Raw genomic sequence first — 16,979 nt, 5'->3', positions numbered from 1 at the left:
AACTATGCCTAACAAAACCGTTACGAATCATTCATATTTTTAGAAGCATGACATTTTTTGCTCTAACAATCACTGAAACAATGATAATAGTCGATTTTGAAAACTTATATATGAAAAACTCGTCACATCGTCAAGGATTTAGAACCAGTCTTAGCTTGCATCCAACAACGTTGAACGAGATTGTCCAAACAAAATTACACTGTTACTTTATAAAGACTTCTGTGTATGTGTTAAGACACAAAATCAAGTTTTTGAATAATCACCAAGGCGAAACGAATCTTAAAANTTAAAAAAAAAAAAAAAAAAAACAGTAGACTAAAATACGAATGGACAAATCTAAGAGAAGACGCCTTCTGAAGTGAAAGCGTCAGTACGTATTATCGTCCCACACCATTTTGGACACAAAATCGTCGTGCTTTGGAACATACTCCTGCAATTACAAACATGCGGTTAACCAGTTTACTAGTCTTCTTTTGGCATTTGACACATTTAGTGTATATATAAATAGAATAATAAAAGTTTAGCGAAAGGCGTAAAAAAAAAACCTCAAGAAGTTGAAGTAATTCAGGAGCGTTCGGAGCCGAGACGATGATGCGACGTGCGGTGGATGAGACAAAGCCTTCGTCCACTGCCTTATCTATAAACGTCAATAGTGAATCGTAGAATCCATCCACGTTCAATAGTCCCACCTACATTTTTTTTTAACTTCACATTATGTACAAAGGGGTCTTCATGTATGTGTCTGTTTACATGTTTCAATCAATTTCTAATAAGCATTCAGAATTAATACGTACGTACGATATGATTCTGGAGTTCTCTTCAATTATGAATTTAGTATTAACATTATAATAAAGATTTCACAACCTTAGTTAAGACATTATTCCATGCGTATATATAACTTCAACCCACATGCGTAGATTCTATTACGAAACATGCATGACACATATAGCCGATAAAAACATACTTAACAAACATATCTCTAATTTCTTTAACTATGTTTTGTCGGATAAACGTGATTACCGGCCGAAAACTCAAAGTAATGTATTTCATGATCTACACAAATTTAATTTAATTACCGGTTTAGTGTGGATTCCAAGTTGAGACCAGGTGATAACTTCCAACAGCTCTTCAAATGTCCCATATCCACCTGTTTATTGTTTGTCAAATAACACCACATACACTAATTTATCAATCTTCATGATCATAGATATATAGACATCTTTAATATTTTTAAATACATAAATTGAAAAAGAGTATAAAGAAAGAAAAAATCAAACCAGGAAGTGCGATGAAGGCATCCGCTTGGCGACCCATTTCAGCCTTCCTTTGGTGCATAGTCGATACTGTTATAACTTCTCCGATTGATTCACCGGTTATCTAAACACAACATCATTTTATCACATATCCGTCACATATATATATATATATATATAATCATGTTTTGATTCACATATATATTTTACTAAAAACACATCATTTTTGACGACACAGAATATAATAGAATATATATTTTTGACGATCATATGACGACGGCTATATTTGTACATTTTTTAAAAAAATGTAGAGTAGATTTGTAATTTACCTCTCTTGGTGCTAGATACTTCGGAATGATCCTGCGCATAATATCAACATCTAACGTAAATAATTATCACTTATAGATATATATTAAATCATTAATTTCGTATAGTCACCTTACTTTGTAATGGTCAAAGTTTTTTTATCCTTTCTTTATTTTCTTTCGGTTTAAGGTTCAAATTTCTTTGAAACATTAAACTTCAATTATTAGTATATGTTTAAGTAGAGCTAAAGACATGCAGCTGCCTTTTCACTCATTGGCCATAGATTTTGTCTAGATAAATAATATACAAAAGCGAATCCAGAGCATTTTTTGTTTTTTATCATATTAATTTATCAAGTATATACATATATCTCGGAGCAATCGAATTGCTATTTATGATAATGTTACCCATATGAAAGGCAGGACAGGAACATGGGAAGAACAAAAAAGAATGATGCAGTGTCGCCTTTAACGTATAGAAAAATTGAAACCTCTAAATTTATATTGTTTAATAACCTTTTAATAATAACTATGTATTTATATAGAGAAGGAGAGATAAGATACCCAAGAACATGACGACCACCATCATGAACAGCCTGAGAAATGAGACCCATTAGCCCCACGCTTCCTCCTCCATACACCAAATCGATGTTCCTCTCCACCTTTCACAATATGTGTGTTTTATTAGTGTTTTAGACAAGTACATTTTATTCTATATATATAAATTTACTAGTTATAACTTATAAGTATCATTAGGTTTTTTTAATTCACAACACGAAGCATGGTGGGATTTTGTTAATTGAGGAAGTGAATTTCAAGCTTAATGTAAAGATTAAACGATAATAAAACTACACAGTGATATATGATAATTAATTATCCATTATACATCGAGCACTTAAATAATACACATGTCTCACATACCTTGATGCTTCATGTATAGTTGTATATCTCTGAAGTTATTTTTAGCTAATGGTTTAATTAATGTATTGCAAAAATGGAAAAATACTTGACATATAACTTCATACTAGTAAAAACCAAAATCTGTTTATCGTAATAGAATTCTTAATTAGTTATTTAAATAAGCATAATAAAGTGACGAATGATGTAAATAAAAGTGTGGAAAATAGAGAGAAACCAGTTGGTGGGCGAGTTGGAGAGCAGCGTCGTGATAAGTAGTTTTGTTGCCGGAACTGCTTCCGCAGAAGACACAGATCCTCCTGAATCTTGATTTTGTCTCTTCCATTATCTCTCTCCTTTTGTCTCTTTCTGTCGTTTTCCTTCCTTTTTTTTTTTGGGTTCTGTCACTTTCTAAACTTTTTATTTATAGATAGATAAATATCTATGTTTTGCACAAAAAAAAAAAAAAAACAAAAAAACAAAAGATAGATATCTATGTGAAGAAGAAGTATACAGATTTGGTTAAGGATCCAGGTAAGGCTGGCTATAACTTATAATTGGATTCCGCAGATTGTGACAGCTTTTTTTCCTTAACGATATAGTTTAGAATGTGTATTAAACTTTTAAGATAAAAATATGAATCGNATCTGTTTATCGTAATAGAATTCTTAATTAGTTATTTAAATAAGCATAATAAAGTGACGAATGATGTAAATAAAAGTGTGGAAAATAGAGAGAAACCAGTTGGTGGGCGAGTTGGAGAGCAGCGTCGTGATAAGTAGTTTTGTTGCCGGAACTGCTTCCGCAGAAGACACAGATCCTCCTGAATCTTGATTTTGTCTCTTCCATTATCTCTCTCCTTTTGTCTCTTTCTGTCGTTTTCCTTCCTTTTTTTTTTTGGGTTCTGTCACTTTCTAAACTTTTTATTTATAGATAGATAAATATCTATGTTTTGCACAAAAAAAAAAAAAAAACAAAAAAACAAAAGATAGATATCTATGTGAAGAAGAAGTATACAGATTTGGTTAAGGATCCAGGTAAGGCTGGCTATAACTTATAATTGGATTCCGCAGATTGTGACAGCTTTTTTTCCTTAACGATATAGTTTAGAATGTGTATTAAACTTTTAAGATAAAAATATGAATCGGAGTCATTTTGCATACATGTCAAACCCATATTTCTTTTCTCATCATTTTTAATTTTTATTTCTTAAAATCTGCTATTTTATCTACCAAACACTTTTAGTTACGAACTATATATTCTTATAACTATGATAAATCAATTGTCATTATTACTACAAAACTTACCATGGGAAAATATATAAAAAAAAAGAAACTACATAAATAGATATTAAATACATTTTCACACGTAATTTTTTAAAATTAGAAAATTATATTGAAAGTGTAATGTTATATGCATAAAATTATGAATTACGTAGATGATATATTATTTTTAAGAAAAATAACTCACTGAATTTTATACTTATGACTTAAAATTGATATAACATTCTCTTATAAATATAATGGACTTGCATTCATTTCACGAATATAATTTTTCTTCCAGAATAAAATGAAATAAAAAGAAAATTAACTTTTATATATAAAGTTTTTGGTATATACTTTATATGCATGCCTCTATTTATTGATTTTCATAACCCACACTCAATCTGTTTTTGTTTATATAATTATTTATGCAACTGTGACATTGAGATTGCAATTTGACTCTGATCACAAGGTACGTAATCGGACAAGTGTCTCACAAGAATCCAGGATTCGATTCCGTTAAATGCCTTGTTAAGATGCTTTAATTAAAATAAATGAAGAGCTAAACCATATCTTTGATTGAAGAATCGGTCACTATGCGTATCAGATAAGCTTACTTCTTATTAGTCACCAAATCTGTAGAATCTTTTTGTATCAGATAAGTTTACTTCTTATTTAGTCAGCAAATCTATAGAATCTTTTGCTTTCATACCCTGTAGCTAAATTTTCAATGACAATAGTACACCATGGTGCGGTGCCTATAGGCCCGTTACAGACTACCTAGTACACAGGCTAATATCTTCGTTAGCCTCTACGACCTGTTAAAACTTTTAGGATCAACAATCCAAAAAAAACTGATCACCATAACAAGTATGGTTAATTGACAGCTCAAGAATCACAGAGAAATTCGAATATGGTTATACTTGATATTTACAGATATGTATCTATTGTTATGTCTAAGTTTGATTTATAAGTATTTATTAAAATGATTAGTAACCATTTTTAAGTAAGGATCGAATTCCACGTTTCAAGCTATGCCTGATGTCGAATTAGTTAAGAAGAATTTAGTGTAGGTTATCTGTGGGTGAGGTCTGGTTTAGACTGCAACCAGTTTATTGTCAGAGAGTCTGACTGATTCGGAGGTTTCGAGAAGGCTGAGAACAATTCAAAACTCTTATTGGCTTACAGGGTTCCCTGTTTCTTCTTCTACTGTATAATAAAAGCTATAGTCAGTGATCCATTTCATAGCGATTTTGTGGACAGAGTATTAGTATATATATATACCCAGACGTAGATCTTGTCACATCGACCTATTCTAACAATTTTGTGTGACTCTCTTGTTTCATATTGAATCAACTTTAAAAGATAGAGACACCCAAAACAGAGAGTACAACCAAACCAGGGAAAACAAATGTTATAAAGACTCGTCAAAGAGTCTTTTGCAGACACTTGATTATAATTTGAATTGAATTGTCTTGTCCATCTCCTTTTCACACTCTTAATTTGCAATAACTCGCGTGATTAGTAGATGTCACTGTAAAATTGAAACCGCCATATATTTTTCTGGTCAGAATGCGGACTAGTAAATATCAAATACGTAAAATAATGTTTTATTTTTATATATAAACAATAAACAAGGGAAGATGAACATATGAATACAGTAGGCTCTACATAAGGTAAGTCAAAATGTTGCGGGGAAAAAAAATAAACGAACCAATGTATGTGATGGACTAGAACAGGACTTAAGACTCAATAATCGAAGTCGCACTTAATCGGGAAAACGCTGGAGGAGGTTGTAGTTCCGTTGGAGGTACTTAAAGGAAGCCTTAGATCATCACAATTAACCTTAGGCTTAATCTTCCGAAACTTCAAGTCCCCAAGCTTAAACCTAACCCTAAGCCTGAACTTGATCTCTATATTGTAAACACCGGAGACCCTCTCCATGTTCAAAGTCCGAGACTGTCCTGCGTTAAAGATAACAAGGTTTTGGCCTTGGAACGTTGGTGTGAGAACGGTTGTGTTTTTGTGTCCTTGATAGAAAGGAGTTAACGTGATGGAACTAAACCGCTTTCCCTCGTAGTAGGCATGAGCGTCGATCCTGTCGTAGTAGACTCCGATCCTCTTGTTAGGGTTGCGGACAGGGACAGTGAGGGCTAGGTTATACCTTAAAATATTATCTTGGGAAGTGTGGTCAAAGCGGGTAAGGGACGCATCGGTCACGTGGAACTTGATGGCACGGGGACGGACGATGAGCCAGAAGATGAGAGCGGCTACACCGAGGATGACAATAAGGGATATGATGACTTTGACGAAGAAGCTGAGGAGGCAGCAGCCACAGCCGCGACCANAGGGTTCCTTGTTTCTTCTTCTAATGTATAATAAAAACTGTAGTCAGTGAACCATTTCATAGCGATTTTGTGGACAGAGTATTAGTATATATATTCCCAGACGTAGATCTTGTCACATCGACCGATTGAACTGGGATAACAATTTTGTGTGACTCTCTTGTTTCATATTGAATCAACTTTAAAAGATAGAGACACCCAAAACAGAGGGTACAACCAAACCAGGGAAAACAAATGTTAAAGACTCGTCAAAGAGTCTTTTGCAGACACTTGATTATAATTTGAATTGAATTGTCCCTCTCCTTTTCACACTCTTAATTTGCAATAACTCGCGTGATTAGTAGATATCACTATAAAATTGAAACCGCCATATATTTTTCTGGTCAGAATGCGGACTAGTAAATATCAAATACGTAAAATAATGTTTTATTTTTATATATAAACAGTAAACAAGGGAATATGAACATATGTATGGCTCTACATAAGGTAAGTCAAAATGTTGCGGGAAAAAAAAATAAACGAACCAATGTATGTGATGGGCTAGAACAGGACTTAAGACTTAATAATCGAAGTCGCACTTAATCGGGAAAACGCTGGAGGAGGTTGTAGTTCCGTTGGAGGTACTTAAAGGAAGCCTTAGATCATCACAATTAACCTTAGGCTTAATCTTCCGAAACTTCAAGTCCCCAAGCTTAAACCTAACCCTAAGCCTGAACTTGATCTCTATATTGTAAACACCGGAGACCCTCTCCATGTTCAAAGTCCGAGACTGTCCTGCGTTAAAGATAACAAGGTTTTGGCCTTGGAACGTTGGTGTGAGAACGGTTGTGTTTTTGTGTCCTTGATAGAAAGGAGTTAACGTGATGGAACTAAACCGCTTTCCCTCGTAGTAGGCATGAGCGTCGATCCTGTCGTAGTAGACTCCGATCCTCTTGTTAGGGTTGCGGACAGGGACAGTGAGGGCTAGGTTATACCTTAAAATATTATCTTGGGAAGTGTGGTCAAAGCGGGTAAGGGACGCATCGGTCACGTGGAACTTGATGGCACGGGGACGGACGATGAGCCAGAAGATGAGAGCGGCTACACCGAGGATGACAATAAGGGATATGATGACTTTGACGAAGAAGCTGAGGAGGCAGCAGCCACAGCCGCGACCATGCCCACGTCGGTAGTAGCCTTTGGGAGCCGGTGGTGGGACAGATGGACCGTAGAAGGCACCGTTGAGAGGTTGTTCAGCCATGTTTTAGTAATTTTGTGGAGATCGAGTTGGAATGAATGGGTATATATGGCTAAAAGAGGTTGATGTAAGTCCTCTTTATATACACTTTTTCATTTATGCGTTGGTCAATTTATTTGATTAAGGTATTGTCACGCTACGCGGGATTTGGTTGAATTTTTGACCGTAGTATTAATATTATGCAATAGTAGGCTTCTGATATTGCCCCATAATTTCCAATAACGCGTATTTATATAAGATCATATATGTGATCTCTCTTCGTACGTTGGGTTCTAATTATACTTTTCTAGTTTCTAGAACCTAAATGGCCGTCTGTGTCAACATAGTTATGTCTGAGTTTTATTTTTTTCTCATTCTTTCAAAAAAGATATTAAGTAGAGGCGAGAGATTTTACATTTTCCTCTTTTGAAGTAAATGTATTTATTAGATTTTGTATTTTACATAAGAAAAATGAAATATCATGTTTTCTCCCAAAAGAAATTTTAAAATTGGAAGATTTTAATAGAAGATGCCATAAAAAATGGAAAAGAGCAAAAAAAGAAAAAAAAAATATGGGCCTATGCTCTTTTAAGTCCATCACAATTAAATTAAGACAAGCTCCTTTCTATTTCATAACGGTTACTAAATAAGAACGTTGTCTGATTGTCTCTATATAAAAAAGTTACGATGTAATATTTCGTGAGTGAATTCTAATAACTGTAACTCCCTCCCTAGTTACTTCTATTCGCATGTGATCCTTATTTTTTAACAATGTGCCTGCCGACTTCCCAATATCATTAAATAACAACATATATCTAAAACACTATAAAAAGACAAACGGAACATCTATAAAGCTGATTTAATTGTCCCCTCCATATCATTCATATATTTATTTCGAATCTGATATATTGGAAAAGTCGAAACCTTCTTATCTCCTCCAATCATTCTCCTCCTCACATTTTACTTTTGAAATTGATATCGCATATTTCAGATCTAAGTCCACTAACAAAAATACACATTCCAAAAGTTTTATGTGACATGAAAGTATAGGCGAATGGCAGATTCTAAAAATCTAACAACAACATTGTATATAACTATAGTGTCATGGACAGTATAAATTTACGAGAAGATCATACAGAAACAAAAGGGTAGACGAATTAAACGATATAGAAGCAAAAACATTATCCAAGTAGAAGAAAATAGTAAAAGCAAACTTCAAGGTTGTGTCCTTTTTCCCTAAACGTTGACACTGCACCTACTGGCCATCGTGTACTTAACGGCGGTTTCGCCGACATGAATTCCGGCGGCTTTATCAGCTAGATTCATATAAGCCTGACAACGGACATGGAGATGATACTTACCAGTGATAAGAGTTCCAACCTTCCACCTCACGCGCCCGTCGGCGCGTATAATCAACGAGACTAACCCTCTGTTCTCCTCATCGCCTAGAGCCAAGGCGTTGAAAGGAGCGATGGGGACAGCGTTGCCGTATACGAAAGGAGACCAAACGTTGTCTTCTTTATGTCCTTGGTACGTCGGAGGTATGGCCGTACGTAGTGTGATTTGCTGGCTACGGTAAGTAACGTAGACGTGAAGACGGTCGTAGTAGATTCCAATTCTGGAGTTTGGGTTACGTGAAGATATTGTGATCTGAAAGTTTGAAGTGAGGAGGTTAGGCTGAGAGAGGTTGAAGGCGTAGACGGTTGTGTCTTGGAGGATGAATCTTGGTTTTGTTGGTTGGAGGATTACCCAAACGAGAAAGATTGTTATCAAGACGATGATGATGAAGCCGATGATTGCTCCGCAGATTCGACTGCCGGCTCCTCCTCCGCCACCACCGCCGTGGCTTCCGCAATCTTTAGTCATTGGTATTATATATTTACGGGTTTGCCACTAGGCTTCGTTGGATGGATGGGAAAGATGTATGTGTGATGGAGAGAGTGAGAGCGAGACTAGCTATGTTTAATATTTATATTGGTAATTTAGAAGTGGTATAGTTTTGTGACTTTATTCACCATTTTTATTTCTTATTTACACTTAGCTTAGGCTTTTAGAAAATAATGAGTCATATAGATGCAGTGTCTTTAGGTAAGAAGTGTGATTTTTTAGTTTGATAATTAGCATTCAAAAAGTGACGTGTAGAAAAGTAGAATGTATACGGATGAATGTGTTTTTAACTTTTAACTCGAATTATATAAGAAATGTATCTTTTATCTATGGATAGAAAAAAATGTAGGGAAAGGAAGGAGTGGACATAAATTGATATTCTTAAAGTTTATGACTTTATGATATTTAACTTTTAGTGTGGCTTCATCTACCCTACCATTATTCGTGCAAGGTTCCCCCATGACTGTATCAGCTAAGCAAACAATTGATTAATAATTGCAAGAAATTCATGTTTATGTTATGCATGAACGTAATGCTCACAACTTCCCTCTAGACCTATCCACATTGTAGGATGAGCTCTTAAAGGACGAAATTACCCTACCCAAAGAAAGGTGCTCTGATCTTTTTTCGGTGCAGAACAGAAAAGTTCATACTTATTTTTATTAACCCACCCATACATTTTCAACTATCCATTGATTGTTTTCTTGACTAATTTCTTTGTCTCTTAATTTTTTATTTACATCTTATTTGTATTATGCTTTGGAGTTAGGAAATGTTAAATTTTGTAACATTAAACAGATTAGAACATTCGATATACGGATATTATTATTGATGGCTCCAAAAACAGCAATTGAAATGTACACTCAAGCGACATATAGTGAGACCGACAAATGTTTAGACATAGGTTGCACTTGCCACTTGGATGGTTGATAATAACAAAAAAAAAAACTAATCAAATATTTTCGCATATTTGGCTATTTGGTTCTGATAACAATCTGTGTAATAGCATAGAAACTACAGAATTTTGTAATTTAGTAACTTTATTTATAGGATTCGTTACTACAATTACAATGCAGAGCAAATCTTTGGCCCAATAGGCACTGAGAATGAATTGTTGGAATCAGCAGCCCAACACCATAAGATTACTACGTTTTGATGCAAGTAAGCAAGTGTATATAACAGTACGATTATATAACTAATGAAAGCAAACTTGAACATCATCAAAGTTGTCTACTTTTCGCCATTTAAGTACAATTCTGAATTTGAGACACATACTGACTGAACCAAAATCTAAAGAAAGGACATTTAGACCTTGAAATCACGCTTAGTCATCTTAAAACTTTGTCCTGATGAGTATTATTTACCTCCTAATTAATACCCAAAAGACCTCCTAATTATTACTTATTAAGGCTTATTAGTAACTACTCGAACTTGTCCCATCAAAAAGTCCAGTCCTTGGAGAAATCCATGTCTGGAGGCAAATGATAATGGCACTCATCCTTCTGTTGCTCCTCCTGCCTTGTACTCGCAGTAGTCATTACTCCTCTCCTTGCTTTGGTCAAGAACTCATTCTTATCACTTTGATTCCGTTTCCTTTGTTCTGCTTTGGCTCCAAGTAAAAAAAAACAAAAAAAAAAAAAAGGTCAGAGATTTTGTCCTTTTTAGTTTTGTACCAACCAAAAACAAAGCAAAGAACCAAGTCTTAGTCTCCCACTCGAATCAAAGATATTTTCAAACTTAAAGTGAGTAAATGAAAAGCTTAGTTATGGAAACACGTAGAGAAGAAAAGTAAAAGTGAAGTCGCTTACTAGGCTTCTTCAGGGAGTTAAAAGTCTGAGTACTAGTAGTAGTTGGACGGTGAAGAGGGTGGAAAACGCCGGTTCCTACAGATTCCCTCAAAACGTTGCAGTTTCGATGAACCAAACCTCTACTGTGCAACCGTGCCTCTTGTTTCTGTAAAACCTTTGCTCTATCTTGCTGTGACTGCAACCACCACCACAACTCAAAATAAAATAAAAAAACGATGGACCGAGAGAGAAAGATAGAGGATATCATCAAAAGAAAGTGACAAAGTTTGCATTTTTATTTATTACCTCATTCTTGCGGTTGCGGATCCTTGAAAGATGAAGTTCATAAAACGATTCAAGCATGGACCTTTCTCCGTACAATCTCAGATCAGCTTTTGGACCATTAGACCTCAAACACTGAAAAAACAAAAAAAAAGCCACACCAAAACAACATCATGAAAGTTTCGAAACTGTGAAACAGAGGAAAAACTAAAACATGTGAAAATGTGAAACAGAGGAAAAAATGAAACTTGTGAAAATGTGAAACAGAGAGAGTGTGTAAAAAAGGAAGGACCTGGAGAGATGACGGTAAAGTAGGAACACGTCTGGGTTTAGGAGGAGGGAGAAGAGAGAGCGACGAGAACTGGTCAGAGAGTGTATCCACCACAACGTCGGAAACGTACGGATGATCACGGTGGTTACGGCTGAGTGAGTTGAATCCTTCGACGGACGTTCCGAACGGATGAGAACGGAACCTCAGTTCTTCCATGTAACCCGAATCAATACGAAACTTATGATTTCTCGCCATGAAAAAAAAAAATCAAAAGACTGAAGACTCTCTCTTGGAGAGAAAGCAAAAAAATAAAGCTCTGATTTTTAAAGTGGTGTGGGTTTGACGTTATATCACATTAATAAGACAAAAAAAAAAAAATTATCCATTTTTTATTTTGTTTGTTTTTTTCAGTTATCACGCGAGTGGTGACTGCGAATGTCACGTGATCCATCTCCCACGCGCCCGTTATCTCAGTCAAGCACCAAACATCCAATAATCTGATGACACGTAAAGATGATTGGTAGCTTTGAGAACCAGAACCGTTAGCGCGTGTACTAAACGCTTTGAGAAGTGGAGTGTTTTAAAATCAGTTCTGCAACCGCCGCAGACATACGCAGCCACCAATTATGATGCCTACACGTGTCAGAACTGTTACCTACTGTATTTGTAGTTTCCACTATTTATAAAGTGTGTGCTTGTGTATGTTTCCTTTACCGTGCACCTTCCTCGACTCTCTTATTACTAACAAAATGACTTTTTAGAAAGGAAACAAAAAAAAAAACACGTTTTTTGAAGGCTAAATGAAGTGTTTTTTATGTGTATGTACTAAGTGCCAACTTATCAAGACGATAGGAAAAAATGTATTTGCATTGGAAAAGTAAACTAAATAAAGATAGAAATAAATAGAGCTAGAAGATGATAAAATCTTTTTGGGTCCAAAATGGGCTCATCTTACGCTCACATTGAGACCATTATATAGGAACACAATGTAGATTGGTTGGTTCATGGATTAGTTTTTGTTTCGTGGGCTTTAAATTCTCCACCTCTAGCTCTCTCTCTATTTTCATATTCAAAATTTGTTTCATAATCTCGATCTCGATGTACTTATGACATATATCGCCAGAATGTAACTGAGTAGATGAAACTAGTTAGTTTTCTGCACCTTTTTTGAAAGGTCAAGTCAAGCTTATTGAAATCGAGAGTTCAATAACTGTAACTACTAAGCAAAATGTCTAGGAACATGATCAAACATGTTTTTTTCATGATAATTTGGTGGATCTCACCTAGGATAATCCAGCTTCCAGTTACGTAACCAGTATAGTTGGAAGAGAAAAAGCATCATCATCATTTAGGCTTCGATTAACATGACGGTTGGTGAAGTGGTGATATATCACTTATATAAGAGATTAGGTAGTAGTAGTAGATTGCAAAGAATAATTGGTGGGAATTATGAGCTAGGATTTTTAGAGGAAAAGTATTTCTAAAGTTGAAGTGCTACTTGTTTTAAAACTGCTATAGTGTATGTTCATATTTGGTAAAGGCGTAAAGCTGATATGTTGTTATTTGTCTTTTCAGACATGTGGTTTTTCTTTACCTTCACTACATAGCTAGCCGGCAAAATGTACTTCTTTCCTACCAATGCTATATGTACACATCTAGCCTTGGGGTTGCGACATAACATTCTTTTTAAACCTAACCATAAATTACATTTATATTATGTGAAATTCTACGTTTATAACCTTTTTTGAGAGTCAGATACTACTTTGGATGGTGAACCTTTTTTTTGTTTCTAAAAGTTTCATGAAACCGAATACAGTTAATTCATCTTAAAGACATATTTAATTACTGTTATGCATGCACAGTGTTTAATTAGTATTACGCATGCATGCAATCTTTTACTTGATTACTAGTTATGGTTATTCACTCAAACTTCTTCTTTGTCCAGTAATGTGGAAATATCGCAAATGAATGAGTTTAAACCAAAAAAAGAAGCTCAGTTCCAGAATAGCCCAATAAAGCCCAATGTATCAGCACAAATTATCTTTGAACTGTGAACCTGGCTTTTCGGGGGATAGGGTAAGTCTAAAATGTTTTAAAAGATAAATTTATATCTGATATTTTCTCGTCAGATGTGAGGTAATATGACATCCATATCATTTATTTCTAATGTGTTGGAGCAAGTCCAAAACATATTTACACTTTTGTTGGACACATCTTTTCTATATACTGCTTGTTTCGCCTAAAAGACACGACTAGAGATCCGATAATGTAACATGTCAATATAAACGGTATATACAAAGGGGAAAAAAAAAACCAAGTCTTAGGTAAAGCGCAAAATTCTCTTTTGACAGAGCAAACTTCCAAGCAAAATTCTTTTTTTTGGCACAATACATTAGAATTTATGATTCGTACGACATGTAAACTTTTCTCAGGAACTGACTTAAAGAAGTTTGACTTTTTTACAGATTATGAATATTGGAAGCACAAGTTACATCAATATGAATACAACTCTAGTTTCATCTATATATATATATATATATATATAGTCTCTTTTTTTTAGTACATGCTACTCACTTTCTCATGACACATGTTGTTTTCTATGAACCTTAATCTCAATCAACTGAAAAGATAGAAGAAAAGGATAATTAAAAATATATATATATATATATATATATATATATCATATGTTCATTGCAATTGATATTGCATTCTATTTTAATGTGAATTTAGTAAAAAATGAAAAACAAAAGAAATAAAGAGAGACATGTAGGATACCACACTATGGTGTAGCAATGTGAAAGTTGGAATCTCATTATTGAACAAGAATAAAAAAAAGCTTACAACTTGCTCTTCAAAAAAGTTATTGCTAAAGGCCCCATATCCCTACTATTCCCATTCATGTTTTCATTTTCTAGTTTTCTTACTTTAAATTATTATCCTCTATATTAAAGAACATCATCACATTTTTTTTTTTGTTACAATTGGAACTACTCATATATAATATTTTTTTTTTGTTATGAGATGATGGCAAGATCACGCCTATACCCGCTTTACTCTTCAAAGATAAATTCGGTAAAACCCCATATTCCTCATGGGATCGAAGCATTGCTTCCTAAATGGATTCTTCTCTATCGTGATTATATTTATCCCACTTAAAGATATAGTAGAACCAATCCTAAGTCTGTATGAGAATAATCTAAGACTCGGGATCGCACATTAGATATCTAAAAAGTTGGTTCCATATGTTTTATATTTTGTTTTAAAGGAGTAATTTTAAGGAGTTTCAAATATGGAATTTGGCATTTTGCGTAGGAACTCTAGGATGGGGGGCTCTGCATTAAGTAATTTCACTGCTTCGATATATATAGCATTATTCATGTATACGCATGAAAAACGCTATGATTACTACACATTTTTCTCTCTACGAAATCTGTTTATTTTAGAAATATCAGATAAGTTGTCTTTTGTGATCAGTAGATATACTATTATTTATTGAGTTCTCTTTTCTCCTTCTAATGATTATAAAAAGTTCAGTTTCAATATCTCATAGCTTTATGAATTTAAGTATTATTTTGAAGTGTTGTGCTCGACAAAATGAAACACAACAAAAGATTGACATGAGGGTTATGTATAACAATGATTCTGATAGTGAATTGAATATTCATATTTTATATGTAGTTATGTACNAGATAGAAGAAAAGGATAATTAAAAATATATATATATATATATATATATATATATCATATGTTCATTGCAATTGATATTGCATTCTATTTTAATGTGAATTTAGTAAAAAATGAAAAACAAAAGAAATAAAGAGAGACATGTAGGATACCACACTATGGTGTAGCAATGTGAAAGTTGGAATCTCATTATTGAACAAGAATAAAAAAAAGCTTACAACTTGCTCTTCAAAAAAGTTATTGCTAAAGGCCCCATATCCCTACTATTCCCATTCATGTTTTCATTTTCTAGTTTTCTTACTTTAAATTATTATCCTCTATATTAAAGAACATCATCACATTTTTTTTTTTGTTACAATTGGAACTACTCATATATAATATTTTTTTTTTGTTATGAGATGATGGCAAGATCACGCCTATACCCGCTTTACTCTTCAAAGATAAATTCGGTAAAACCCCATATTCCTCATGGGATCGAAGCATTGCTTCCTAAATGGATTCTTCTCTATCGTGATTATATTTATCCCACTTAAAGATATAGTAGAACCAATCCTAAGTCTGTATGAGAATAATCTAAGACTCGGGATCGCACATTAGATATCTAAAAAGTTGGTTCCATATGTTTTATATTTTGTTTTAAAGGAGTAATTTTAAGGAGTTTCAAATATGGAATTTGGCATTTTGCGTAGGAACTCTAGGATGGGGGGCTCTGCATTAAGTAATTTCACTGCTTCGATATATATAGCATTATTCATGTATACGCATGAAAAACGCTATGATTACTACACATTTTTCTCTCTACGAAATCTGTTTATTTTAGAAATATCAGATAAGTTGTCTTTTGTGATCAGTAGATATACTATTATTTATTGAGTTCTCTTTTCTCCTTCTAATGATTATAAAAAGTTCAGTTTCAATATCTCATAGCTTTATGAATTTAAGTATTATTTTGAAGTGTTGTGCTCGACAAAATGAAACACAACAAAAGATTGACATGAGGGTTATGTATAACAATGATTCTGATAGTGAAGTGAATATTCATATTTTATATGTAGTTATGTACACACACAGACACATGCAATCATACACCTATATATATATACATGCAGTATACACATATATATATATATATATACACACGGCTTTATTAGGGTATTTCCAGTGGTGAGTACTACATATAAATTAATATAATAATAAAAGAGAGAGAAGAGAAAGAAAAGAATCCATTCTTCAGTTTCTTCTGCAAGCAATGCTTCTCAGCACATATAAACAGATGTCAATTTCTTAGTGGTTATTACTAATAAATATATATATAATTAAAATAATAACTTTTTTTTTAAAGAAACGTTTAATGGATTGCTGTGATGGCGATGGTCTTAGGGACCCAATATCTCTTCAATCCCTATAGAACCATATTCCATGCTTCATTCTGTGTTATAACTTATAACTAAAATTTGTGGTCTAAGAATTCTATATCTATTACGAAATAAACAAACAAGAACGATCTAACTTTCACTTCTTACCAAATGTATGCATTTACTAAATGTNTAGTACATGCTACTCACTTTCTCATGACACATGTTGTTTTCTATGAACCTTAATCTCAATCAACTGAAAAGATAGAAGAAAAGGATAATTAAAAATATATATATATATATATATATATATATATCATATGTTCATTGCAATTGATATTGCATTCTATTTTAATGTGAATTTAGTAAAAAATGAAAAACAAAAGAAATAAAGAGAGACATGTAGGATACCACACTATGGTGTAGCAATGTGAA

At 33.7% G+C, this 16,979-nt stretch overlaps 4 protein-coding genes across 5 annotated transcripts; all 4 read right to left on the bottom strand.

Annotated features, from left to right (window-relative positions):
• LOC104792372 (cytokinin riboside 5'-monophosphate phosphoribohydrolase LOG2-like) lies at positions 368-1,361 on the bottom strand. Its single transcript, XM_019246399.1, has 4 exons — positions 1,278-1,361; positions 1,077-1,147; positions 546-689; positions 368-430 (listed from the first exon to the last, which is right to left on the bottom strand). The coding sequence occupies exons 1-4, from the start codon at positions 1,333-1,335 to the stop codon at positions 368-370; spliced, it is 336 nt and encodes a 111-aa protein (XP_019101944.1). The 5' UTR covers positions 1,336-1,361.
• LOC104792371 (protein YLS9) lies at positions 5,305-7,355 on the bottom strand. Of its 2 annotated transcripts, XM_010518503.2 has the most exons (2): positions 7,218-7,355; positions 5,305-6,062 (listed from the first exon to the last, which is right to left on the bottom strand). In XM_010518503.2, the coding sequence occupies exons 1-2, from the start codon at positions 7,300-7,302 to the stop codon at positions 5,467-5,469; spliced, it is 681 nt and encodes a 226-aa protein (XP_010516805.1). In that variant the 5' UTR covers positions 7,303-7,355; the 3' UTR covers positions 5,305-5,466. The 2 variants fall into 2 exon arrangements, with proteins under 2 accessions (XP_010516805.1, XP_019102484.1); XM_019246939.1 differs by lacking the exon at positions 5,305-6,062 and having other exon boundaries at positions 6,473-7,354.
• Positions 8,277-9,300, bottom strand: LOC104792370 (NDR1/HIN1-like protein 12). The gene has a single exon (XM_010518502.2). It carries the CDS (start codon positions 9,142-9,144, stop codon positions 8,515-8,517), a length of 630 nt encoding a protein of 209 aa, XP_010516804.1. The 5' UTR covers positions 9,145-9,300; the 3' UTR covers positions 8,277-8,514.
• On the bottom strand, positions 10,537-11,762 carry LOC104792369. Its single transcript, XM_010518500.1, has 4 exons — positions 11,527-11,762; positions 11,259-11,369; positions 10,974-11,148; positions 10,537-10,774 (listed from the first exon to the last, which is right to left on the bottom strand). The coding sequence occupies exons 1-4, from the start codon at positions 11,758-11,760 to the stop codon at positions 10,605-10,607; spliced, it is 690 nt and encodes a 229-aa protein (XP_010516802.1). The 5' UTR covers positions 11,761-11,762; the 3' UTR covers positions 10,537-10,604.

This window comes from Camelina sativa, chromosome 6 (genome assembly GCF_000633955.1).
Source record: "Camelina sativa cultivar DH55 chromosome 6, Cs, whole genome shotgun sequence".
In the NCBI taxonomy this organism is placed as follows: Eukaryota; Viridiplantae; Streptophyta; class Magnoliopsida; order Brassicales; family Brassicaceae; genus Camelina; species Camelina sativa.
This window is presented reverse-complemented; position numbering and strand designations above follow the sequence as displayed.

Excerpts from the sequence above, each read along its gene's own strand:
- LOC104792372 (XM_019246399.1), bottom strand. The coding sequence starts at position 1,335 with ATGCACCAAAGGAAGGCTGAAATGGGTCGCCAAGCGGATGCCTTCATC. Across the intron at positions 1,148-1,277 it reads TGCCTTCATCGCACTTCCTG|GTGGATATGGGACATTTGAA; the intron begins GTTTGATTTTTT and ends AACAATAAACAG. Across the intron at positions 431-545 it reads AATTACTTCAACTTCTTGAG|GAGTATGTTCCAAAGCACGA; the intron begins GTTTTTTTTTTA and ends TTGTAATTGCAG.
- LOC104792371 (XM_010518503.2), bottom strand. The coding sequence starts at position 7,302 with ATGGCTGAACAACCTCTCAACGGTGCCTTCTACGGTCCATCTGTCCCA.
- LOC104792370 (XM_010518502.2), bottom strand. The coding sequence starts at position 9,144 with ATGACTAAAGATTGCGGAAGCCACGGCGGTGGTGGCGGAGGAGGAGCC.
- LOC104792369 (XM_010518500.1), bottom strand. The coding sequence starts at position 11,760 with ATGGCGAGAAATCATAAGTTTCGTATTGATTCGGGTTACATGGAAGAA. Across the intron at positions 11,370-11,526 it reads CTTTACCGTCATCTCTCCAG|TGTTTGAGGTCTAATGGTCC; the intron begins GTCCTTCCTTTT and ends TTGTTTTTTCAG. Across the intron at positions 11,149-11,258 it reads TCCGCAACCGCAAGAATGAG|TCACAGCAAGATAGAGCAAA; the intron begins GTAATAAATAAA and ends TGGTGGTTGCAG.